At 39.6% G+C, this 26531-nt stretch overlaps 1 protein-coding gene and 1 long non-coding RNA gene across 2 annotated transcripts; both read right to left on the reverse strand.

Annotated features, from left to right (window-relative positions):
* Positions 1 to 15: 15 nt before the first annotated feature.
* LOC134224355 (uncharacterized) lies at positions 16 to 546 on the reverse strand. The gene is made up of 3 exons (XR_009982923.1): positions 454 to 546; positions 219 to 392; positions 16 to 116 (listed from the first exon to the last, which is right to left on the reverse strand). It is a non-coding gene; the product is annotated as an uncharacterized LOC134224355 (long non-coding RNA).
* A 21335-nt stretch (positions 547 to 21881) lies between these two features.
* LOC134225406 (MAU2 chromatid cohesion factor homolog) lies at positions 21882 to 25377 on the reverse strand. Its single transcript, XM_062705457.1, has 4 exons — positions 24871 to 25377; positions 23202 to 23727; positions 22562 to 23024; positions 21882 to 22493 (listed from the first exon to the last, which is right to left on the reverse strand). Exons 1-4 carry the CDS (start codon positions 25273 to 25275, stop codon positions 22025 to 22027), a joined length of 1863 nt encoding a protein of 620 aa, XP_062561441.1. The 5' UTR covers positions 25276 to 25377; the 3' UTR covers positions 21882 to 22024.
* Positions 25378 to 26531: the final 1154 nt, after the last annotated feature.

Below are 26531 nucleotides of genomic sequence, written 5' to 3' on the forward strand. Positions count from 1 at the left end.
TATAATCAGAAAGCATTTATTTTATCATTTTATTAGAATATTTATACCATTTATGTTAGTCAATCTGTTGCTGTTTATAATGCTGCATAAGAGGTTGAACATGACTGCAAAAAATCCTGAAAATAAATAATATACTTTTTTAAACTCTAGTTTCTATTTTGTTATTATTACGTTTGATTTAGATTAAAAACGAAAGTAAGAAAAATATGACTTCATACCTGGTCTTTTCGCCATCTGTTTAGTATCCATGGAGAAGGCTAAGGTAAAGCCAGTAAAACAAAAGTTCCAATCAATTGAAGCCTCGATCGATGGACGTAGTGGCTCCACGCCCCAACAACAAAGGTAGCCATAGCACTTGTCTGCCTTCCCTTTTCTGGTTCTGGAGCTGCATTCTGAAAATGTAACAATAATCTGTACAGAAATTCGATAATTATTTGTATACTTTGAACTTACCTACACATATGTTTGCAACATGACGTTGCTGAATTTTCCTAGCAATGATTTTCCTATACCGGGTAAATCTTTTAAAAAGTTTTAAACCAACGGGGCAACGGCTTCTGTTTATTTTAGGACAGGTGAAAAATATAAAATGGAAACATGAAAAAAATACACGCTTATTCTCATTACCGCAAACTAGAGCAAAATAAAATCGTTTGAAATAAAAATAATATTGTTGTTTTAAACACACAATATTGTTAAATCAACAATCAAATCTTTTTGTTTCAATAATAAGTCGATTGTTGGGATCAACAATATACTTTTTTAGTTTAACCATACAAAATTTAGCTGCGTGTATATATATATATATATACACTGACAAAAATCCAATCATATCCATTATGTGTGGCACACATAAATTTTGACTATAGCATTTCCCACATAACGGCTATGTGAATTCGCATAGCATATATGTGGAAACACACATAACCGTTATTAACTAATAACCTTTATGTGGATTCTCCTATAGCGGGTAGCTATTAACGCACACATAACATTTATTTGTAAATTTCTTTAGATTTTTGCCAATAAAAATGTGTGGATTTTTATTAGTGTATATATATATATATATATATATATATATATCTGGGTGCTGCGGATAGAGCCGCTTTTCTGCGCTCAAGCGAGCAGAGGGATATTTTGAAATCACTCCCATAAACAAAATTATTTTGCAGTTACTTGGCTGTCAAACATTTCCCGCTCTTCGAATTTCTCTTTCCACGCTGCATGAGGGCGCACAAATGCGCTAGACTCTACATGACTTTACGATTGTTTTCATACATTCATGCTCCAATCAGCTGCTGAATCTCGTGAAATTTCGTAACGAGTGCTTTTTAGTTGCATTCCCACTAATTTTCCACTCGAAATACAATGTGAGAATATTTTTGTTACAAAGAATACAAAACTCAAACAAAGTTTATTTTTATTTTTTCCCAAAATAATAACAATACTTCTCAATATTAGATCCGAAACGAACATAACCACAATCTTCAATGTTTGGCTCCGGCACAATAGAAAATTTTGGCTTCAGTTTGACAACCAAATCGATTCTATCCGCACCACCCAGATATATATATACACGGTTAGAAAAAAGTACCTAATATTAGGTACTTTTCACTCAAATCGGGGGTTCAGTGTAGGAACCCAAAATTAAGTAATTTTTTCTTGAAATTAAGTAAAATTCACTTAATATTAAGTAAAATATACTTAATTTTAAATAGAAACTAACCAAAAGTTAGGTAAATTTTACTCAACTTTTGTAAACATGAGATTACTCAACGTTGGGTTCCCACACTTTAATGCCCTTGTTGAGTGGTTTTGCTCTTCATTTTATGACAACAAAGGGAAGAGGGAGGGAGATGCAAGAGAAAAAAAGTACCTAAAATTAGGTACTTTTTTCTAACCGTGTATATTGTTTGGCGGTTCCGTGTATGCCGACAATAATTACACCGCGAACCGAAAGCTACACCGCAAAAACGAAAACGACATAAGAAAGTGAAACACGACGACTGATGATAATGATTGCTGTCATTAAATGTTGATAAAAAGAAAAAGCGAGAAGTGCAAAACCCTGAAAGATTTTGTTTATGGGTTCAGCTTTATATGAATAAATTTGTGAGATTTTGTTAGAATTCATATTATGTAGATGTGTTTTGTCCTTCAAAAATGTAGAACTAATTCCTTTTGTGTGCTTTAACCAAGGCGCATAGTGAGTGCAATGAATGATAATTTTCTACATCCGCACGGGCTTCGCCTGGATAGCGAGCTGACAGCAGCCTCAATGCACGGAGTTGTTCCGGGAATGAATGAAACTACGGACGATCTATCAGCAGCTGCTGTGACCCTTCAGGTCCAACCATCAACCTCTGCATCGTCAGCTGAAACATGCGGCAGCAGCGTAGGAAATCCCCAAATCATTTATCTCGACCGTGTATGCCGGACATGCCTGACAGAGAAGGAGAAAGAACAGCTGAAGGATTTGTTTGAGTTCTGCCTAGATGAAACAATAATGGCCTGCGTGAATATAAAAATAGAAGAATCCGATGGATTGCCGTGTCATATTTGTCTGGAATGTCTGCAGGAGGTAGAAAGAATTATAAATTTTAGAAAGATGTGCGAACGATCGGATGTAACAATCCGGAACCTAATTGAAAAGTCAGTCGTTATTGAGCAGGATAGTCGGACAAAGTATGAAGTTCTCAATGTTGTATTGACCGACGCGAATGGGAATACGGAGACTTCCGCTGTTGTAGTTCCAATTGAAGAACTGAGATTTCAGTTGATGAACGGAGGAAGCATGCGGAATACGGTTCCTGTGGAAGCTATCAATATTCCTATTATGGAGGTTAACAACACGAACGATTTGGCAAACTTTGAGGAAGTTGTAGAAACGGATAACATTGAAATAGCCATTCCGAAGAATAGCATGGAAGTAAGTTTTGCTACCCCAACAGAGATGCTGGTGACGGACGACAATACAGGAGTGGTGCAATTCGACGAAGATGTTTCTGTAACTGTTAATCCTAGTGAGCTTCTAAATGAACCTGCCCCCACACCACCATTGACTGGATCTCAACCTCAAGAACGACTGCAGGAAGAAATCGCCATTATAGAGAATCTGAAACAGGAGCTGTCAGAATTCATTGGAAGCGGGTGTGCAGATATGGCTAAGGATCAGGAGCTGGACGACAACGATGACGATGAGATGATCCACGTGGACTATCTTAAGGATGCGCTGACGGAGGAATACATTCAGAGTATGGAGAAGCAGCTTGCATCGTCTGTTACTCGTGTTAACAATTCCCAGCGAGATTGTTTGGAGCAGGATAACTTTGATAGTTTGATAAACGACGATGACCGCATCCAAGGTGCGGATCAACTTCAAGAGTGGCAAGAAGATGGCGACGATCTGCTGAATGACGATGGCAATGGGAGACACTGTAAAATCTGTGATATGGAATTTGAAGATAATCGACAGTACAGGAGGCACATGAAGAAACATTCCGAAGTGAGTATAAATCTATACTTCACGGCGCGAGTGTGAGATTATTCTGCCCATAATGACATTCCTTATGTAAAAGCCATTCAAACATAGAGATTTGTACTAACCGCAAGTAATTTATTACTCTCGTTAGGGAAGGTAGGGGTAAAACGGACAGGAGTCCCGTTTGAGCTGAATCCTTTCAAATTTCGCACTCTATCTAGTGGGTCTTATTTCTTGTTTCAAATTATGAGTACAGCATGTTTTACTACATTCAAACAGTTAAAACTATTTTGTTTAAAAATGATTTAATGTGAACTATGGCTTGAATGCCATGGTGATGTAACTTGTGTACGGGTTGAATTGATGATTTATGGCTCATGGGGAGTCCTATAACGAATAAAGGGTGTCTTGAAAACATTCTCCAAATAGAATCTTCATGTTGTGCATACTCACATATATATTCAAATATGTAATGTAAAAATTTTGTCAGCTGATTTAGATTTGTTTTAACTATGTTGATAACCATACCAGTAACCCATCTTAAACTAAAGATAAAATAATTCTTTCTAATTCTAGAAGCGTTACGAGTGTGAGTATTGTTTGCGTCGGTTTGCTGAACAATCATTGCTAAAGAATCATATCCTTCGCCACACTGGCGAAAAACTTCACGTTTGTGAACTTTGCAATTCGCGGTTTTACGAGAAGAATCTTCTGAACCTGCATATGCGCATCCATGGCGAGGAGAGGCCCTTCGTGTGCGATACCTGCGGAAAGCGCTTCAAAACGAAAAGTTTGCTCAATACTCACACTAAAATCCACACGGGAGAAAAAGCGCACGTTTGTACGGTTTGTGGAAAAGGATTTACACTGTCGTGGCAGTTGAAGGCCCATACCAGAACTCACACGAACGAAAGACCCTTTGAGTGTCCGTACTGCCATAAGCGGTTCAATCAGAATGGGAATCTCATAATTCACATCCGGATACATACGGGCGAGAGACCGTTCCAGTGCTCGCTCTGTGAGAAAGCATACCCCAGTCAAGGAGAGTTAAGCGTAAGTTAGATCCAAATCGACTAGTTTTTCTAATACTTATTTCAAAATTGTTTATAAGCAAGTGCTTTAGGTAAAACAATCAATAAATCATTCTTTTAGAACCATATGCGCCAGCACACTGGCGAAAAGAAAGCCAAGAATTACAACTGCACCGTGTGCGGAAAAGCCTTTGCCAGTAATGGAGATCTCAAGATTCATATGCGAACGCACACAAAGGAAAAGCCGTACACATGTCAGATGTGTGGCAAAAGTTTCATGCTGCATGTGCACCTGACGGTCCACATGCGGTCGCATACCGGAGAAAAACCATTCGCTTGTACACTTTGTGAAAAAGGTGAGAAGAACAAATTCTTTGTGAAAACAATTAATAGATTTGAATTTTTGTTGTTGTGTAGCATTTGCAACCAATTTCCAATTGAAGAATCACACCTACGTTCATACTGGGGAGAAGAATTTCGCCTGTGAGGTATGCAACCGTAGGTTTAGCAGTTTGGCCAATCGCAACACGCACCGGAAGACGCACGACAGGAAAATTTGCTGACAAAAGTACATGTTCGTAGGTTAAGAGTTCATCATGTCTGCTGCACCATTTCTAGTATTATGTTTTCACGTTGTGACGAAATGAGACGAACTGCTCTTGTATGTAATATTTGATATACCTAGTTTAAACTCTGCTAGTACAAGATATGCTTATAGCTACTTAACCATTATATGTCGGTCGATCCTTCGCGCGTTTTGCAAAGAAGTAGCGCCATATGAACTATTTATATGTAAATGTGTACCTACAAACGCATTCGATAAAGATAATAATGCTAATCAATGTTAGCGTAAACAAAGTATTTTTAGTTGAATCCTGATTATGATGCGTACAATGGAATTATTAGTGCTTCGGGAATGCCTCAGCAGTATATTTTATTTCAAATAGCAGAACAATATCGAAGTAACTCTAACGAATTCTTATGATTGACTTTCTCTATCTAAATCTCGTTTTATTCGAATTTCAAATATTGTATTTCAATACCTCTTTCGCGGTACCTACCACGTGACTACTCGACAGTGAGTTTTTATTGTAAACGATTTTAATGAGTTTTATCTTAAACAATTTTATCCGTTTTCAATCTACAGATCTAAACAAAACTCATTATTGATGCTGAGCACGTAGGTTGGTTTTAGGAATAAAGAGTGCATATAAAGAATTGTTTTTAAAGCACATAGTTCGGAAAGAAACTCCATTTGTTTATTATTATTACTATAGAGTTTTGGCACTTCCTCAGCAAGCGTGCTGGGAATTTTCACCTACCCCGGGCAATCTGAATGCCATGAGATAACAACCGGAATTATACGCATGTCCTCCAGGTGCCACATCTGATTCAACTCCAAGTCGTGGTACTTCGTTATCTTGTTGGAGAATGTTGTTTGGACATTATGGTCTGGCGGTACAGCAATGTCGATGAGAGTTACCCGCCTCATCCTTTTGTCGTAGACCACAATATCGGGCAGATTGGCACGAATGAGGACATCCGTTATGATCTCGCGATCCCAGTACAGCTTCACGAAACTATTTTCCAGAACCGGGACAGGCACATATTTGTAGTAGGCGACAAACTGGTTAACCAAGTTGTGCTTTAAAGCAAGCTGTTGGTGCACAATCTTGGCTACTTCGTTATGGCGACCGAGATAGGCTGAATCAGCTAAGGCTGAACATCCGAACACGATATGGTCGATCGCTTCTCCTACTGAATTGCACTACTTGCAGCGGTCCTCCACGATTTCGTGCAATATATAGTGCCGATAGTTCTTCGTCGCAATTACCCGGTCCTGAATGGCTACCATGAATCCCTCTGTTTCTGAGAAGAGTTCACCCCGCACCAGCCACGTATTCGACGCCGCTTTGTCGATATATTCCAGCTCCAGTTAATGGGGGTGCGTCCCGTGCAACTCCTTCTGCTTCCACGATGCGACCATCTCGTCGACAGATTTGATGTCGCAAATCAGCTGATAGTCCTCCTGCGCCAGATGCAGGGCACTGAATCCGTGGTCAGCTTCACACACAGCGCGATAGATTTCGTGGAGGTTCTGGCTTTCCACGAAGTATCTTCGCAACTGCTGGATCTGGGAAACACAGTGTTTGTATATCGGTGACGCCTCTTCCTCCTACTGTACGTGGCAGGGTGACTCTCTCAATGGACGATTTTGGATGGCCACTCGTACTGCTCGTTCTAACGCCTCCAAGTCAGTCTTGGTCCACCTCACCACCCCGAAACTGTATGTCAACAAGGGCACGGCAAACGTGTTTATTGCCTTCACCTTGTTGATGGCCGCCAAGAGACTCTTCAAAATACCTTTGACACGATGCAAAACTTTTCCTGCAGCTCTTTCTTGATGGCTTGTATGGCGAATTCCTTTAAGTTGCAGGAAACCTAGGAACTTGAACGTTTCGCCTTCAACTATGTTTCGAATCTCTTCTTGTTCGTTGATGCAGAAACTGTCGGCATCCACTAGGTGACCCCGGTGTAGATGTATCGATACCCGGTGACATTTATCGATACCAAACTCCATCCAGATGTCGTTGCTGAATACGGTTACAAGCCGCAGAAATTGGTGCAGCTTCCACACAGATTCCGCAAACAGCTTCAAGGCGTCTGTTACGTTGAGTTCCAAAAATGTTGTGAAACTAATAACACTGACAATCAAATGCATATTATATTTCCATACAGAGGCAATAGGGTTCGATTAGAATGGTTTAGAGTGGCGATAAAGACTGTTGCTTGTAAATTTAGGTGAAACTAGTTAGTAAGTTACTTTATAAACATAATAAATTTAATAATAATTAGATAATTAATTCCAGCTTTGAAGCTGTGTGAAATGGACACTGCTGTCAACCGTTTCTATCAAGCCAGGAAAAGTCCGTCGCAACATCGTCCATAAAAAAGGTGTGGGTAATCAGTTCAATCAAAGTTAATTGCCTATTTCCGGGGATTAAACCACCCGACTTGGACGTTAATTTATGTGAATATGTACGTTATGTGGAAGATATTGATTTGGAAAATGTATTGGAGGTAACCACTTTCCCTTCGATGGGACTCGAACCCATGACCCTACAGCACGCTAGACTGGTGCTTTAACCAGCTAAGCTACGAAGGACCTCCGTCGGCCTTCGCAACCTAGCGGCTACTGAACGAGCTCGAGATTCCCATATTGGACGCATAGTCAAAGAAATAACTTGAGAGCTTGAGAGCATAGCTTGAGAAATGGATTGCGAGTGATTTGACTATGCGTCCAATTTGGGAATCTCGAGCTCGTTCAGTAGCCGCTAGGTTATGACATATGAGTGTGGGTAATGTTTGTACTCCTTTCGCTACTCTTCAAATGATAGCCATAGTTGTGTTGGTTGAGTGTTCTGCTAAGATGGTTCATGGCAAGGCGAAACCATAGAGGACTAAAGGTATCGCCTTGGAATATGTCCCTCCTGATGCTGAGAGTCCTGGACCGAAACACCTTTTCTCCATCGGTAATGTGTAGGGATGTGCTCCACATCCCCATAGCGTGCTGCATTAGCCTGATGACGTTACCGTCTATTTTATACAATTGCAGTACCTTAAGAAGGTGCGAGTGAGGTACTGAGTCGTATGCCTTTTTATAGTCGATATACGCCATGCTCAGGTTTCTTTGCTTGTGGGTGGCCTGCCCAACAACGACTGCATCAATGATGACCTGATCCTTGCAGCCTCGTGTGCTGCGTCGACAACCTTTTTGTTCCTCGGTCATCAGGTTGTTGACGTCGCAATGGTTCTGCACCTTCCTCGCTATTACCGATGACAGCACTTTGTACAGACTCAAAAGGCACGTTATTGGTCTGTACTTGGCTGGGTTCAAAGTGCTCCGATCCTTCGGCAGAAAATAGCTGCCGGTAGCTGCCCGGGGTTATCTAGTACCGTGTTGAAGCATTCTGTCATCCGTCCGTGGACCGTTGTGAGTTTTTTATATCAGAAATTATGAACAAAATCGGGTCTTGGTGCAGCCCAATTCCTGGTATACCGGGTAGCTTCACGTATGTCCTGGGTGGTCACGTTGATAGCGGTCAAGTCTCCAATTCCACCACAATATCGCTCTTTTTCTGCCATCCACACCCCATCGTCGTTGTGTATGACGGGGTTCTTCCATAGATTGGACCAAAACTGCGTAACTTCGCTCCGGAAGGCCCTCGCCAAAGTCGGCTTTGTCGTTTCGGATGTGGTTGTAGAACTCCCTTTCGTTGATGTTGAGCATTCGATTTTGCTCCTTCCGAACAGAATCCATAACGTCGCAGTCGTTTAGCAAGAGCACTCAACCGCTATACATGGGTGTCGAGGATCTCAGTTATGTTCGCCTCTGTGAGACCACGGAGTTCTGTGGGTTTCACAATTTCAGCAACAACTAGCCTGGTTGATCGATTCCCCTGTTTGTACTGTGTTAATCGACCAACCTTTGACCGCAGTGTGGCGATGCGGGTCTCCAGACGTCGCATCCACGCGGGACGTCGCATCCAAACGATAAATTGCAGCTCCTAAAGGTTCTCCACGGTTTCCAAGTACTGTGGCAAAATATCCTGGTTAAGGATGCAACTTGGGTATCCGGTGTCGGGACATGGGGTCTGTCGCACGGAACTGTGTAACTGCTGTGCCTATATGATTGGCTAGTTCGTCGTTCAATTGCAGTCGTTGCAATTCCACTGTTTGTCCTGGATCGGCGGGTGCAATCGAATCGCGACGCTTACTTGCGATTGATGCATCCAACCCAACAGAACTCCTTCTCCCCGTATCGCTCGATCTTGCCTCCTCCTCCTCTCCTAGTTCCCTCTGCACTTACCGCTTTATGTACTCTACGTCTTCTGGAGTCACCATATTATGTGACATAATAGCTCTCTGGCATGTATACAACTTGTTCTAGTCAAGCTGGGGTACAAACCGAGGGAACCTCTCATTGAACATTTCCATCATCGCCGGCCTGCCGGACATATCCACATGTCCACATGATCCGCTTCGTCGGCGGCCTGCTAATGTGAGTGATTGACGTCGATCAACCACAGCAACATCAGCAGGTGCAGCATTGCCTCACCTACCTCGGACAATCTAAATGCCAAAGGGTATTAGGCTCTGTGGATCTCATTCGCCGGTTGACTTAAATCCTATAATAAGCGTTTGCACCGGATGTAATAATTGTAGTGGTACAGGAATATTCTAGTGATGTTGTAAGTCCCAAGAACCATTGTCTTTTGGATGCTATGGAGGTTATGAGACAGTTTCGAGCATTGTGACCAATGTGGCATATAAGAAGGTGCTGATGAAGTTAATTCAAGCCATACACACCTATTTGATTTTGAACTCAATGTTAGGAGTCCAAGAAGGCATTGAATCCAGAATTAGACTCACATACTTTACTTGATCAGTAACATTAATTTCAGAACCAAAAAGATTTAATGGGCGAATATCATTACGGTTACATTTTTCCGTGAAAAGTACAATAGATGTTTTATTCAGATTTACCGAAAGGTCATATTGGCAACACCAACTTTCAACTACCTGAAGAGTGCTATGCATCAGGTCGAATAAGGTAGTAATGCACAAACCCCTTATCAATGTTAGATAGTCGTCGGCAAATCGATAGGTAGGAAAACCGCCATTATTGAGTAACCTCAATAGCGTATCTGCAACAAGATTCCACAAAAGTGGAGATAATACTCCCCCTTGAGGGCATCTTTTGAGCGAATGCTTTCTCGATATCTTAGACAACCTTGTGTAGAGAGTCACGTTGGACTTTCCAGATTGGTAAGCATGTTGATTAACATCGCACAAGCTCTACAAAAAAGAGATAAAGTTGATTCAATTTACACTGATTCTTGGCAGCTTTCGACAAAATCAACCATGATATTACTATCGCAAAGTTTGAACGTCTCGGTTTCTCAGGATCTTTCCTTTGTTGGCTTGAATCCTATCTAAGCGATCGTGAAATGGCTATCAAGATTAGCGATTGCACCTCATCGTACTTCTCTGTTACTTCAAGTGTACCACAAGGAAGTCATTTAGGACCGTTAATATTCCTTGTTTACCTCAACGATGTTAATCGACTAATTGATTCACAGAAGCTTTCCTTTGCCGACGATTTTAAACTTTACTGGATTCAGAAAAATATATTAAGCTCTTTTAGTGGAATGTATTAAACCGTCTAAGACGAATTAAGTACTGTCCATTTAATTCCACCAGTTAATTTTCGTTATCTTTGCAGATACGTATTTCGACCACAACTGTGTGGTCGTCTTCAGTGTCTTGTACTTGACTCGACTTGAAGAAAACAATCGCAACTTACACTATTTATACTACGCTAGGTACCTAATCTAATCTTATTAGCCTACTTTATTTACCTATACAGTAAATTACTTTATTGTTTAGGTAGAAACTTGAAGAGCCAAGAGCTGCCATTTCCCTGATCCTTATTCAACAGCGCTGTTTGTACCTGTCGGTGGATTTCCAAACTCTCAGCTACATCGAGTTTCTATGGGGAAGAGACATTTCTTAAGATTTTAATATTTGATGCCGTGATTGGGTGATTTTCCTTATACACATGCTCTGCTACCTTAGATCTAAATTCGTAATGTAATCCCTTATCGTTTTCTCTTTTCGCCTTACTCACTTCCGCCATATGTTCCTTGATCCTTATATCTAATGATCTTTTTGTTTGGCCTACATAGATTTTTTCACATTGGGAACAACTTATCTTATAAACGCCTGCCTTATTCAACATTTCTACTTTATCCTTCGTTGAACCCAATAGAGACTTGAGTTGGTTGCTTCTACTGGAGAATACTAGATCGATGCCGAATTTCCTTAGTCGAGGGCGTAGCTGGTTGGTGATGTGTTTATCATATGGGACCGAAACTCTTTTCAGCGGCTCCTCTATCGGTGTCAGCGTTGTATGTCCATTTCGTCGTAGGGTCCTTTCCTTCTTGTTGATAATCGCTCGTATAGTCCTCTCCTGGTATCCGTTGATCTTCGCTGTTTCCAAGATGTATTGTAGTTCCTTCGTTTTTCCTTCTTCGCTCAGGGGTATCGTCTGCATCCTGTGGATCATGTGATGAAATGCTGCCATTTTATGTTGGTACGAATGGTTCGATGTATATGGGATGACTCTCATGGTGTTCGTGGGCTTCCTGTAGATTTCGAGGCTCAATGTTGTATTTGCTTCCCTGATGACTAGTAGATCCAAGAAAGGTAGTTTACCTTCTTTTTCCTCTTCGAAGGTAAATTTGATGTCCTTATGCACGTTGTTTATCGCTTCCAAAATCCTGGGTAGATCCTTTCGGTTGATGATGCTGAAAATGTCGTCGACGTATCTCCACCACTTCTGGGGTAGTATTCCTTGTTCTTGTAGGTTGTTCGCCCTCGACTAAGGAAATTCGGCATCGATCTAGTATTCTCCAGTAGAAGCAACCAACTCAAGTCTCTATTGGGTTCAACGAAGGATAAAGTAGAAATGTTGAATAAGGCAGGCGTTTATAAGATAAGTTGTTCCCAATGTGAAAAAATCTATGTAGGCCAAACAAAAAGATCATTAGATATAAGGATCAAGGAACATATGGCGGAAGTGAGTAAGGCGAAAAGAGAAAACGATAAGGGATTACATTACGAATTTAGATCTAAGGTAGCAGAGCATGTGTATAAGGAAAATCACCCAATTACGGCATCAAATATTAAAATCTTAAGAAATGTCTCTTCCCCATAGAAACTCGATGTAGCTGAGAGTTTGGAAATCCACCGACAGGTACAAACAGCGCTGTTGAATAAGGATCAGGGAAATGGCAGCTCTTGGCTCTTCAAGTTTCTACCTAAACAATAAAGTAATTTACTGTATAGGTAAATAAAGTAGGCAAATAAGATTAGATTAGGTACCTAGCGTAGTATAAATAGTGTAAGTTGCGATTGTTTTCTTCAAGTCGAGTCAAGTACAAGACACTGAAGACGACCACACAGTTGTGGTCGAAATACGTATCTGCAAAGATAACGAAAATTAACTGGTGGAATTAAATGGACAGTACTTAATTCGTCTTAGACGGTTTACTGGATTGTTAATGATGTTCAGGATGCTTATTTCTTACAAACTCAGCTCAATGTGTTCATCGACTGGTGTGAAACAAATCGTATGGTTCTCAATGCTGTTAAATGCACTGCACAGTGATTTCATTTTCACGCAAGCGCTCTTCTATCGACTACTGTTACAAGATAGGGACAGCAAATCTCAAAAAGAATGTGTCATTAGGGATCTAGGTGTTGATTCAAAAATATCTTTCATCGATCATGTCGCTTTCGTATCCTTCAAAGCTTTTAAGATGCTTGGTTTCATTTTTCATTAATCACAAGATTTTAGGAATATCCAATGCCTGAAAGCCCAGTATTGTGCTTTAGTAAGGTCGATTGTAGAATTTTCTTCTATTGTCTGGGCACCGTTTTATAAAATCAGTGTCTTGCGTATCGAGGCAATTTAACGCAAATTTGTACGTTTCGCCCTCAGGCATCTCCCCTGGAACGATCCAAATTACCTACCCAGTTACACCGACCGCTGCAAGCTTATTAGTTTAGAATTGTTAAGTAAGCGTCGTGACGTATCCAGAGCTCTATTTGTTGCGGACCTTCTACAATCCAGAATTGATTGCCCACATTTGCTCTCCCTGATTAATCTAAATGTTCCCTACCGCCAGCTTCGACTCAATTCATTTTTGATTCTCCAGGGTGCACGCACAAATTATGGGCATAATGAACCATTCACTTGTATGTGCCGCATTTTTAATCGTTGTGCAACTGAATTTGATTTTCATATCTCTCGCTCCAACCTTCGGAAAAAGTTTTGTCGAATACTTGCCGCCCCCCAAACCAATACACTCTAGTTTAATGTTAGTTAGTCAGGATATTTAGTATTAAGAATCTACAAATTGTAATAGTTTTAAGTAAACATTGTATCTGTTGGAAAATGTAATTTCTGTGGATATGAAAAGAAGAGAAGGTTTTGCGCCCGTTTGAGGAAGGGATATGCTCTACTCAAGCGCTCCAAAATAAATAAATAAATAAATAAATAAATAAAATGAATAAATAAAATAAATAAATAAAATGAATAAACAAAAAAAATAAATAAAATAAATAAATAAAATAAATAAATAAAATAAATAAATAAATAAAATAATCTGATGGGTCTAAAACTCTTCATACAAAGCACGTACGAACAATATGTTGATGTACACCATAAATAAACAAATAAACAAATAATCATCAATTTTGGAATAAACTTTACAGTGACAGGATATGTAGTAGCAAAACTGCATACTAAAAGCTTTTTCAAAACATGTTTGATATGCTCAAAACCTCTCTGAAGTAGAACGGGATAAATCCCATCCTCCCCTGGAGATTTGTAGGGAGCAAAACGTGCCCGTTGAATCGATTAAGTAGTTATGATTCTACGTGCTTGAGCCCAAGACCCATAACTACATGAAAAGGCATCAGGATCATCCGAAGATGTTATATCGACACATCCACGACCTCGACCCAACTAACGAATTCGGTTTTTTAGTTGGGCCAACTGACAGCCATTCGAACACGTGTATTTCGACATGAACATCACAAATGATGTCTAGTAGGCACCTTGTGGAGATGATGCGATGTATGCTGTCAGAAGCTGCACTCGGATAGCAGTTCTAGGCCGAAGCGATTTGCACTGCAAACTATTTGCAGAATCGTTTGCCATCGTCTGCGATAAATCAAACCCTGTACGAGCTGTGGAGTGGAAAGAAGCCATCGTATGCACATCTAAGGATATTCGGGTCGGAGGCGTATGTCCACATTCCGAAGGAAAAGTGGCGTAAGCTCGATGTAAAAGCTGAAAAGCAGGTGTTCATCATCGGGTACGAGGAAGGACGCAAAGCATATCGTTTTTTAATCTGGAGTAGCAGAAAAAATGAATGGCGAGTAGCAGAAAAAATATTTTGCGACACTTTGACGTAAAAACCGCCTACTTGTATGGCAAACTAGATCAAGAGTTGTTTATGGAAAAACCACCTGGATATGAAGCGAATGGAAAGGAGCACATGGTGTGTCGATTGAAGCGCAGTATATCTAGTCTGAAGCAATCTGCCAGGTGTTGAAATCAACGGTTGGATGAAGTTCTTCGTCGGATCGACTTTCGTTCGAGTACTGCTGATCCTTGTCTGTACACAAAAGTGGTGAATGGTAGAAGAGTGTATTTAGTTGTTTACGTAGATGACATTATGGTTGGCAGTGAAGATTTATCCCAGATCGATTGTGTGTATAGAGACTTGAAGAAACAGTTCGAGATTACCAACCTCGGCGAAGTGAACTATTTTTTGGGTCTAGAAATTAGACATGAACACGGAAAATATAGTGTTGAAGAGCTTGTCACAACCCCTTTTGGGGGTAGGACTGCATGAGACGGGGGACAAAATTTGGTAGAAGAAGAGCAGAGGCATCGGTTTCCTCACCACGGGGACCAATCTTCTACCAACCGGGTTCAAGTATAAGGTAACCCTTCGAAGAATATTAACGAGTCGTCGCATAGCAAAATCTAAAGTATAAATTTTACATCAAGGGGATTGGTTTATCACTTACGGCTATGGTTCAATACTTAATCCTGTGGGGTGAGCGTCAGTGTATCAGGGTATCCCACGACGACATGCAGAATTTGGTGGTTTGTCCGGACAAATGTTGTGCCTGCCAGTAGAATACTGGCCACTCCGAAGCAGAATCTACCATCCTCAGTCTGGGCCACCTAATCACTGGTACTCCTAATAGTATCCATCAACAACGATTTGGTATTAGAATGAAGAGCCTGAGCAGAGAAGACAAATCTTATAGCACAGCTTATCACTGGTTGGGATACTTTTTAGATGGTCGTCACTTCCAGCTTACCGATCTCAAAATCATCACCTGTTTACTTCATCACAAACACTTAGCTGATTTCAGGATTTAGGACAAGGCTATGGGATATAATTATTCGTTAAACCGTAACTTCATCAGCATATCAAGCAAACCGATGTTTCGCCTCACTAGCACTATTTTTTGAGTTGGCTGTCTCACCACATTAGCTAAACACATTCACCAATCAAATATATCACTAAAAAATGCCAGTCAGGCATATTACCTTTAAGTCGTTTTTAAATTGCCCAGGTCTTGCCTGATTAACGATTAACCGGCTACTGATCTCTTCAATTTGATCGAGATCCGGCAATGTGCATAGCAATTGCTTACTCCACGTTTGGGTGGTGATAAATAAAAGGGAGAGACGATGCTTTGCGATGGAATCCGTTGATGCAGGGTTTCTGGTGACTGATTATGGCTGTAGCTCTGCTATTTACTAGGTACTCTCGACCAAATGTGCTCTTCCTCGTCTTTACTCCTAAAGTCCGTTCGTGATGAAGGCTAACGGCTACTCGGTAACATTTCTCTCTTTAGATATCCGATGCAATAAACCAACAAATGGAATCGGTCCCAAGATCTGTTCTGTTGCGCTGTTGTGAGTGTAGCGTTTTTGAACATGGTAAAGGAATATATACTTTTATTTTGTATGGAGACTGTGAGCTGCATTAATGCTCCCGCGATACAGTGACGGTCTTGTGTAAGGTTACTAAGCATATGCGGTATTCGAAAAATTTCGTTTTAGGGCATTCGAAACGAAATTCCGCGGAATTTGAGTAAGGCGAAATCTGATATTTTGATTTCGTTTCGTATCGTTAAATTTCAAAAATTTCGGCTGAAAAATCAAGCTTTTAACGAAATTAAACGGAATTTCACGGAATTTCGAAATGAATTTTTAATAATTCATATTTTCACATCACGAAAAAAATCAGCTGCGCCGCTGAATAAAGCACTCAAACTTCTATTCAAAAGTTTATACATATAAATTCCTTCACTAAATCTTATTACGTAATACAATTCTGTGTCTTCAACAGAAATGCATTTAGCTTTTCACTTGAAAATTTCTTCAATGTTTTAAAAGATAACAAAACGTAGTGGATTAAATGGAAAGTACTAAACTCGTCTTAGACGGTTAAATACATTCCGCTAAAAGAGCTTAAAATATTTTTTCTGTTCAATGATTTGTTGAAAGTGTTCAAGTATAAAACGTTATGCATATCTGATGATTTAAATAATATTGTTCAGTGACGTAAAAATAATTTGTATCGTTTTGGTATGTTCTATTTTTATTTAAGTTAATTGAGTTGTGTAAGTAAAATGTATTGTATTATGAGGCGATTGTTCGATCTGTGCTCTAGTTGTGGAAACTCTTCGATGAGCAAAATATTCCTCACTGGTCTACTGTGTATTGTCTGTTTTCCGTGTTCTTTTGATAGTATTCACTTTCAACAACCATTGTTTGAGAATAGTGAAATGGAGATGGTGATGTTACAGAAGTTTTCCTGATTTAGTAGATTTTTAGTTGTTTGCAGATTTAAGAATGCTCCAGATTTGGGACATTCTCATCTGATATCTCATCTATTTCAGATTTTGGAACTCATTCAGATCCTTCCGATGGAGATCATTGTCATGACCTAAACTTTTATCTTCAGATAATTTTGATTCCGCATATCATGGAAATCTAGAATTTTCTCACATTTTCTAGATCCTGCAGATCCAGATGCTTCAAAATTGTACCGATTTTCTGTCACAATCGTGCCGGTGCGGTGCGTCCTCCGTAGGGCAGTTTGTTGTTAGTTAGCAAAAAACGTAAATGTCTGCATTTGAGTCAGTCATATTTTTTCAAGTGAAATCTTTTGTGTTTGAATCTTTCGCTTCTCTTACATAAATAATGGATAGGAGAAAGATAAACATCGAGTTTTGAAACATATTGTATGGTTACACTGGCTACCGACTGAATAGTAACAAAACAGCATCATGTCCGGGGAAGGGTCGTTTGGCCGAATGCTACTTTGTAATCTCGATCCTTAGTATAAAAAACCGATGAAAACTTTAGTTTTAGGGCGCTAAAACGCCAGTGTTCGGAATCTGAGTCATGTTCGGAATCTGAGTCAAAACGTTATTTTGCCGAGAATTGTGACGTTTTATTGCTAAAATACAGCAAATATTTTACTGGAAATCAGCAACATAAATAATAATAGAATTATTTTACGGAAGTATGTTTTTTTTTTGCTGAGCTGCCTTCATCTTATAGCTTCAGTATACCCTCAAGACCCTCAACTTCAGTAGGCTCAAGTTTCTATATTCTCTTAATTATTTAAATCTGTTCTTTACATTGCATTTCCGATGGATTCAATCCCCAGGCTTTACAGATTCATCATGGAATGCGGAATGTTTTCCGGGGCGCCAGGCAATGCGAGGCAAGTAGGCTGAACCCGGGACTGTCACGCATAATCCGGGACGTTTGGCCACTGTAACCTAATGCCTAATAGCGTGTTGGTGTTGCTAAAGTAAGCGCATCCCACGGCTATTATTATTAAGGTTCGACTCGCAACGCAGGGTACCATAGAATTTTTCTAGTTGTTCTCACAAAAAGTGAGTGAGAGGTGAAATGATGAACCGAAAAAAGGTTTTCATCTAGCAGTCACGATTTTCGTTTATCCTCCAAGGCTAACTCTATAGAAAAAAGTGATGGATGAAAAATGCCCCTCACCATAACCAAAAAAAAAATGGTCGCTTAATATTTCCAACAGACTTCAGTAAAAATTAAAAAAAAGCCGATTTTTTAACTGCTAAGATCTGTTGGAAAGACCATTTTCATGAATTTGGTCGACAATTTGCCTGGGGACTTTATTCAAGATGTTAATAGAAATGGAGGAGTGGCACTTTGTATCTGTTGATTGCAGTTAAAACAGTTTTTATTTTTAGACCTCAGCTGTTTTTTTATATTTTTTTATATTTTTAAGTTGTTTATGGTAAGGGGCATATTTTTGAAAATGTTTAACAAGTTCAAAGCTGATCTTTGTAAAATTAAGCTAGATTCTCCCTATAGACAAATCAATAATAAAGTTTGTTTTCTCCGCGGATTTTTTATTCGTTTTTGACTTATGTATAATGCAGAAAAAAAAACTATTCAACAAAATTTCCGCGGAAAAAAAAATAAATTTCGTTTCGTTTCGTAAAATTTCGAATCAAATGGACCTCGATTTCGTTTCGTTTCGAAGTCTCGAAAGTAAATCTGAATTTCGTTTCGTTTCGTTTCGAATCAACAATATCATTTCCAATTCCGTTTCGTTTCGTTTCGTCAGGAAAAACTGTGTTATCGCATACCCTTAAAGGTTACAACACAGACAAACAGACATAACTCTCGTCAAATTTCCATCGTTCAATGATTTACTGGTCGATTCAAATAATCATTAGTTGGCCAATCGATCACTCGTGGCGCTCGCATCGGATTTGCTCGAGTCTGACGTTTGCTCACTACCGCCATCTGGTTCGTGATTTGCCCAACTAACTGAAATCAACAGATGTCGTTAGTGTTTGAATGACGATGAATTTGATGAGTAAATGTTCAATGTGTTATGTCTGTTTGTCTGTGGTTACAAGCTATATAGAAAAAGTTGTGGAGAAGTTTGGCCTCCGGAATGCAAAAAGTGCCAAGTCACCGATGGATATTGGTTACATCAAGACGGATGACAAAAATGCGTTACTAACCGATACAACAACCAATAGAAGGCGCACTCCTAAATATACATAACGGTGTGTGCCAGACCAGATGTAGCAGCATGTGTTGCGATACTTGGACGAAAGGTGAGTGCTCCAACTGAAGCAGATTGGCTAGCAGCAAAGAGAGTGGTTCGTTACCTAAATGCTACGAAGAATATTGGGAACTAAAGTTTGGTACCAACACGTAAAAAAATTAATGTTGTTTATTATTAATATTTCTAATACTTTTTTGCCAAAGCAGGCGCTTAATGACATGTATAAGAAAAAACTTATACATCGCATTAGTCACATACATTCGGAAACTTATACTTTTCATTAACTTATGAATGTTATTAGCTTTTTGATATGGGATCATTCATTATGTGGCATAATGAAGAGTATAAGTATTTTCGAATGGTTTTTTGCCATAACATATAAGGTTATTTTTTTACGTGAATGAAGGTCTAATTGGACATTCTGATGCGGACTGGGCAGGAGATATTGCGACAAGAATATCAACTACAGGATTCGTATTCCACTATGCTGGTGGGGCAGTATCATGGGTGAGCCGAAGACAAAACTGTGTGACGCTTTCATCTATGGAATCGGGTTATGTGTCATTAAGCGAAGCAAGTCAAGAGCTAGTATGGTTGATAAGTTTGTTCAACGATCCTGGTGTGCAACAAGGTGCTCCAGTCATCATACGAGAGGAAAACTAAAGTTGTATAAAGTTCGTTGCTGCAGAAAGGTCTACTCGTCGATCGAAACATATCGAAACCAGGCAATATTATGTAAATGAGTTATTTGAAAACAATGTGTTACGTCTGGAATACTGTGCGACGGATGAGATGGTGGCTGATATTTTGACAAAACCGCTAGGAAACATCAAGCATCGAAAGTTAGCCGAGATGATGGATTTATCCTCATACATAGAATCACTCGTTGAGGAGGAGTGTTGGTAGAACAACGATAACCCTCATTATTATTTTGTGCCAGTCTATTTTTGTATCAGCCTAAAGTTGTTTTTGCATTCTTTTCTGTTGGCTATGCAAGGCGCGCCATTTTGTTCGGATATTCTTGAAAGTTATCTCGCTGAGTGCGCATCGTTGATTAATAAAGTTATTTTATATGTACACTGGATTTTGTTTTTACACGATTTACACTTTCTTAAATTTTCACCCATATCAAATGCTTTACGCATATTAATTACCATGTGATTTTTCTTTGAATTATTTAGAATTTTTTGAAACATGTTGCAAAGATTTTGGTGGCAAATTGAAGTCACACGAACAAAAATACGAGCAAAAAAAAATCGTGTAAAAACAAAATCCTGTGTAATCAATACTTTGCCTTTCATTCCATTGGGACCTCATCCGAAGAATACACACACATACAGACATCACCTCAGTTCGGCGAGCTGAGTCGATAGTTATAATATAACAGTATTGGTATCCGAGCCTCCTATCAAAATTTCGTTTTTGAAGTGATCATATATCACAGCCTTCCGGTACAACTTTGTTGAACGAGAAAGGCAAAAAGAACTGTGTTTCCCCGGGATGTGCTAGAAAACGTTACCAAAACAGCGTCGTAAACGAAATTCCGTTCGCCTGGCTGCTTGCCGGGAAGAACTTCTAGTTTCACCATTCATATGGCTCATATGGCTTTTCTTCCAGCTGTTCCCAGTGTTCGTTAAGCTCTTCCACAGTTATTATGTGCGAGGTTTCTAAGCCAAGTTACCATTTTTACATTTGTATATCATGAGGCTAACAGATGATGCTTTTATGCCCAGGGAGGTCGAGAAAATTTACTAGACGGAAATTGAACCCAGCCACCCTCAGCATAGTCTTGCTTTGTAGCTGCGCATCTTACCCATTTTATTGTACCCTTACTACAGCAATTTTTATTTCACTTTTCAGCATTTTAAATCGGCAAAATACTGACAATGGATGTGTAAACTGGCACTATAATGTTACCAGTTAGAACTAGTAATGCTGCTATGTTTGATCGTTAGTTAGTGTTAGATCGCACAATTTATTATGAATAACTGATACGAAAATTATTTTAAGCTTTTAATGGGTATTTATCTGTCATAAAACGAGTTTGTACTATTCTATAATTATTATAATACTTATTTACTGTCGTTCTACGCATAATTGTCCCATGTACATAGGAAATCCCAGCAAACATGGGACAAATATGCGTATAACGGCAGTTTAGCTATTGCAGAAATAAATACAGAATGTTATAATGTAAGCCGCGAGAAGATAAGAGTTCACCCGGCAAAGTTATTATCGTGACCAGCCATAATTCCGCGCATCGCCTAATACCGTGGTTTTCATCAAAAATCAGAACCTGGCTATCACGGACATCGTATTATTTGGTGAAATGTTCAAACATATTATGTTTGAAATGTTCAAACATATTATGTTTGAACATTTCATCAAATAAGTGATAGCCAGGCTCTGATTTTTTATGAAAACCACGGTATTAGGCGATGCGCGGAATTAGGGCAGATCACGGTATATTTATCTGAATTCTGAAGTATCAACAAAAATGCTGCATCTTCGAAAAAAAAAATCAAACATAAGAATTTATTGAATGTTACTTTAAAACATTATAAAATGACAAACACAATTTCCTCTAATAATGGCATTTGGATATGTTAGATTATGAATAAACTAACTCATAAGCATTGTTACACTGCAAACATTTAAATTGTAAATCGTAATAGAAGTCTCTTGCATGCCAGTATTTGCATAACGCGACGCTGAAAAAAATAATCAAATACTTACATTCACAATTGTATATCGATCGTCAAACCATTGGTCATTATTCACTGATAAATAACCTGTTGGCCTGGCTGCCCGGACAGACGAACCACGGTTGCCGTTTGTTGCTGAAGTGTACCAGCGGATGGCGTCTCCAGCAATTCCTGGCTCAACATCGGTAACGGTGGATCACCCTGAACCCAGCTAATGAGCGTATGCTCCGGAAACTTAGTGCATTTCATCTGGTCGGCAATCAGGTTCTGCGAGAAGTTGCAGTGGTTGTTGTACGCTTCTGTTTCCAGAGCAGGCTCTTTGAGCATCCGATGCAAGTCCTTAAGAATGGCACTGCCCCACAGCTGTACGTGAATGTCGGGGATTTTAGACGCCAGCTGCATTGCCGGGGTCACCATATTCATGCTTTCTTTCGAATTGCCGATGCTGAGAAAAACATGACTAAGCAGCACAAGCGAGCATGAGGTCAGCCGGTTCAAATCTTCGGCGTTCGCCATCTTAAGAGTTTCACGCAGGAAACGTCTGTTTGTAAAAAAAAGTATTATGTATGTAGAATAATGAATTTAGTGTTACGGCGAAAGGAAACTCACTTAGCTTCATGAAAACTGCTCTTGTGGAAAGCGTTCAATCCTTGCACATAGTAGAAGCTACCCATGAGAGCCTGGCTGTTAGAGCACTGCGAGTTTTCCTGTTGGACCTGCTCCAAAATCTGTCGTAAGTCCTGTTCACGCTTCATCCGCAGATAAACGATAGCCAAATTAAGATTGGCAAACAGCTTCAGATCGCGCTCTGTTGTTTCGTTAATGCAGGTGAAAAATTGTCTCTCTGCATGTTCGAAGTAACTGGCGGACATTGCATAAAGGCCAAGAAGGCAGTGCAATTGAGCGGAATGTTTTTTGAGTAGGAATTTATTCGACGACGACAGACAGACGTCCTTGGCCAAAGCGATCTCCTTGATTGCAAGTGATTTGTTGCCCATTACCAAACGACACATGATGATGTGTTCCAGGAGGATAATTTGGAACACCGCCAGGATTGGTTTGTTTTCTTGAGCTATATATAGAAGATTGAAAATGATTAATATATATTCAAAATGTATATGCGCCACGTCTCGACTGCATATATAAGGTACCTCATATAGATAGAAAATCAAGCAAACATGAGACCAGTGGCAACATAGTTTCTATTCAGAACATATGACGAAGTAAATTTTCAAACATCTCTACCTACATTTTAGTTTCTCGATCTGAGTTAATGCTTTCTCAGTGTACTTTTGGGCCTTATCCATGTAGCCGGCCATCATCGAGTGTGACACAGTGACCAAATAGACTAACACGTAAAGCTGCTCTTTCGGCAGCCACATAAACATCTCCGTGTTGTTTTGACCGAAAATTTGCTCATCTGTTGGCCAATTGGGGGCCATAATTGTCTGAATACTTTGCTGCAGCTGCTTGAGACTTGTTTTGACCGTCTTTACTTGGCCCAGTTGCAAATAGTGACAGACTTGAAGGACATAGAAAAAGACCTTCAAGTACTCTTTGAGGTGATTGTTCTGAACGGCAGTGTCGATTATAGCTCCCGCTTGGTTTAATATGGCCAGAACATCGCTGCTTTTTCTTTCGATCATCATGATCATAGCCCGGCTAAGGAGAAATAACGTTTTCAAATAGGTTGCATTGGACTCATCCGTTGATTCTACACCGACGGCGAGCAGCTCAGAAGCAAGTGCATATTCCTTATCCGTTGCGTGTGTTTGCTGGAATTATTCAAAATATAATGAATTGATAAACATTAATAATTGTTTATAAGAATACAAAACCATTGTTAACTTTCAACAAACGAATAAGCACTGACATAAATATATGAAAAAAGTAAATTGTATACGAATTCATTAGATTCAAGACAAAATTTTCAAAACGACTTATCTGCTTTTGTAAACAAAGATTTAAACGACGATTTGACGAATCTGATAGCTCTCCCACGCAAACCAACACCATCAGCAGGTAGCGGAAACCTTCACCTACCTATTGGTGGTGTTCGTTTGCGTGGGAGAGCAATCAGATTCGTAAAATCGTCGATTGAATCTTTTTTTACAAAAGCAGATAAGTCGTTTTGAATATTTTGTCTTGAGATACATTGAAATTGAAGGGGTCTCAAGTTAATCTTGCTAGCAAAGGCGAAGGATTGCCAATTCTGAGATGGTTCGAGTTTGATTCTCATTCCGGTCTAGGATGTTTTTGAGTTGGAAATATTATCGACTCCCTGGGCATAGTTTACCTATTGTAGTACAGTGTTGACCCGATTTTGTCACTCCCCGATTTTGTCTACCCCCGATTTTGTCTACCCCCGATTTTATCACGTTTTCGACCCGATTTTATCACGTCCCGATTTTGTCACGTTTTCGACCCGATTTTGTCACCCCAAAAAATTTTGTCATTCTTTTTATTATCGTAAATAATACCACAAACAACATTGATTTTCATGAAATAACTCTCACTGCCTGTAGTTTATTACGAACGACTTCTGAGTACCTGGGAAATATTCTGTAAGCAATTTCGACAAGAAATAAAGGGTACCGTTCACGCATTTGGCCTTTCCAAGGCATAAAATGATTCATATTTGTGGAATGAATTAAAAAAAATGAAAATATTTTTTTTCCAATTTTGTCACATACCCTGTTTTATCACCCCAAATTTCATCAGGGGGGTGATAAAATCGGGATATTACTGTACTTGTTACACAAGAAACATACTCATGCATTAACGGGCACAGATAAGCCTTCATTTTACTAACTGAGGAAATGCTAAAAGCAGGCCAGATTCCAGTGGGAATAAAGAGCCATAGAAGGAAAAGTATACATAGATTGAAGAATAAAGGTTGAAAAAAAAAATCCACTCACCGCCAATTGGAACAGCAATTTACAATGCCAGTATACGTTATGCTGAGACAGTTCGATAGCTTTCCGAAGAACCGGTTTGGCAAGCGAACTTTGTTCCTGCTGTTGGTAAAGCTGTGCCAGCAGGCTCGCTGTGTCAAATTTTACATCGTCAAAATTGTTGATATTTTCCGAAAGCATCCATGCCTGTTCCAAATGGTTCCTGGCCAGGTCGGTGTTTTTCGTATAGGCCATCAGAATCTGGCCCAGCTGCAGATGTGTCCGGGCTTCCACTTTTAGCGGTGGCTTGAAGGTAAACAAAGCTTGCAAACACTGAATGCATTTCTTTATGTTCGGCGGTGACGAAGTCCGAAAGTATTCGGCCAATCCCAATAAGGAGATGTAACACGCGTCCTGAGACGAAGTCATCAAACCGGAACTATGAACGGAATAATCTCACAAATAAAAATAACGAGCAGGAACCGTTTTCCGATGAACGCCAACTTGTTTTATTTTCAAAACACAGTTTTCACTGACAGCTCCACAACCAGGGTGGCCAGATCAAATTTTGATAAATCGGTAGCTTGACTGTATAGAAAAATCGGTAGTTCGGTAATCCGGAAAAAGTATCAAACCATTTGGTTTTGCCTCGGTTTTTGCTAAATATGTTAAGTTATACAGTCCCATCCCGATTTTGGCAACACCCGTTTTTGTCTACCCCCGATTTTGGCAACACCCGTTTTTGGCAATATTTTCTTCCCGATTTTGGCAACAACCCCGAAAAATTTTTTTTTTGTTGTTTTTAGAGCTAAAATCTTTTTATTAATATATAATAGGATAAACCTGGGTGGTGCGGATAGAATCGATTTGGTTGTCAAACTGAAGCCAAAATTTTCTATTGTGCCGGAGCCAAACATTGAAGATTGTGGTTATGTTCGTTTTTGATCTTACATTGAGAAGTATTGTTATTTCTTGGGAAAAAAATAAAAATAAACTTAGTTTGAGTTTTGCATTCTTTGTAACAAATATATTCACATTATATTTCGAGTGGATAATTAGTAGTAGAGTGCAACTAAAAAGCACGTTACGAGATTTCACGACATTCAGCAGCTGATTGGAGCAGGAATGTATGTAAACCATCGTAAAGTCATGTAGAGTCTCGCGCATTCGTGCACCTTCATGCAGCATCCCACATGGAAAGAAATCGAGCATCTCACAGGAATCTACCTTATTTAGACACCAACCCATGAATGTGCTACGGGTTTCATTCTATCCATTGCACATTTGAGCATTATCACCATCCCACATGGAAAGAAATCGAGCATCTCACAGGAATCTACCTTATTTAGACACCAACCCATGAATGTGCTACGGGTTTCATTCTATCCATTGCACATTTGAGCATTATCACCATATTGTTTTCAAACCGCTAGCCGAAAGCACACCCTTCGTCGATCCCCTCGCCTAAAATAATTTCGACGAGCTAAACCGAAACGGCAATAACGGTTATAGCGCTGTCAAAATAACTTCCCTCGTGTTTTTTTCTCGTCGCCATTTTTTTTATCTCCGTGGTGTGCTGTGCAGGATTGCGAAGGAATCCCCAAAGTGTTCGCACTGAAAAAAATCTCCGCAGTATTTCTGAAGTCATCCCAGCCGAACTCCCGAAAAAATTCCCGCAGAAGTCC

Source organism: Armigeres subalbatus, chromosome 3 (assembly GCF_024139115.2).
Source record: "Armigeres subalbatus isolate Guangzhou_Male chromosome 3, GZ_Asu_2, whole genome shotgun sequence".
NCBI lineage: Eukaryota > Metazoa > Arthropoda > Insecta > Diptera > Culicidae > Armigeres > Armigeres subalbatus.

Excerpts from the sequence above, each read along its gene's own strand:
- LOC134225406 (XM_062705457.1), bottom strand. The coding sequence starts at position 25,275 with ATGACTTCGTCTCAGGACGCGTGTTACATCTCCTTATTGGGATTGGCC. Across the intron at positions 23,728-24,870 it reads AATTGCTGTTCCAATTGGCG|CAAACACACGCAACGGATAA; the intron begins GTGAGTGGATTT and ends GAATAATTCCAG. Across the intron at positions 22,494-22,561 it reads AGCAGTTTTCATGAAGCTAA|ACGTTTCCTGCGTGAAACTC; the intron begins GTGAGTTTCCTT and ends TTTTACAAACAG.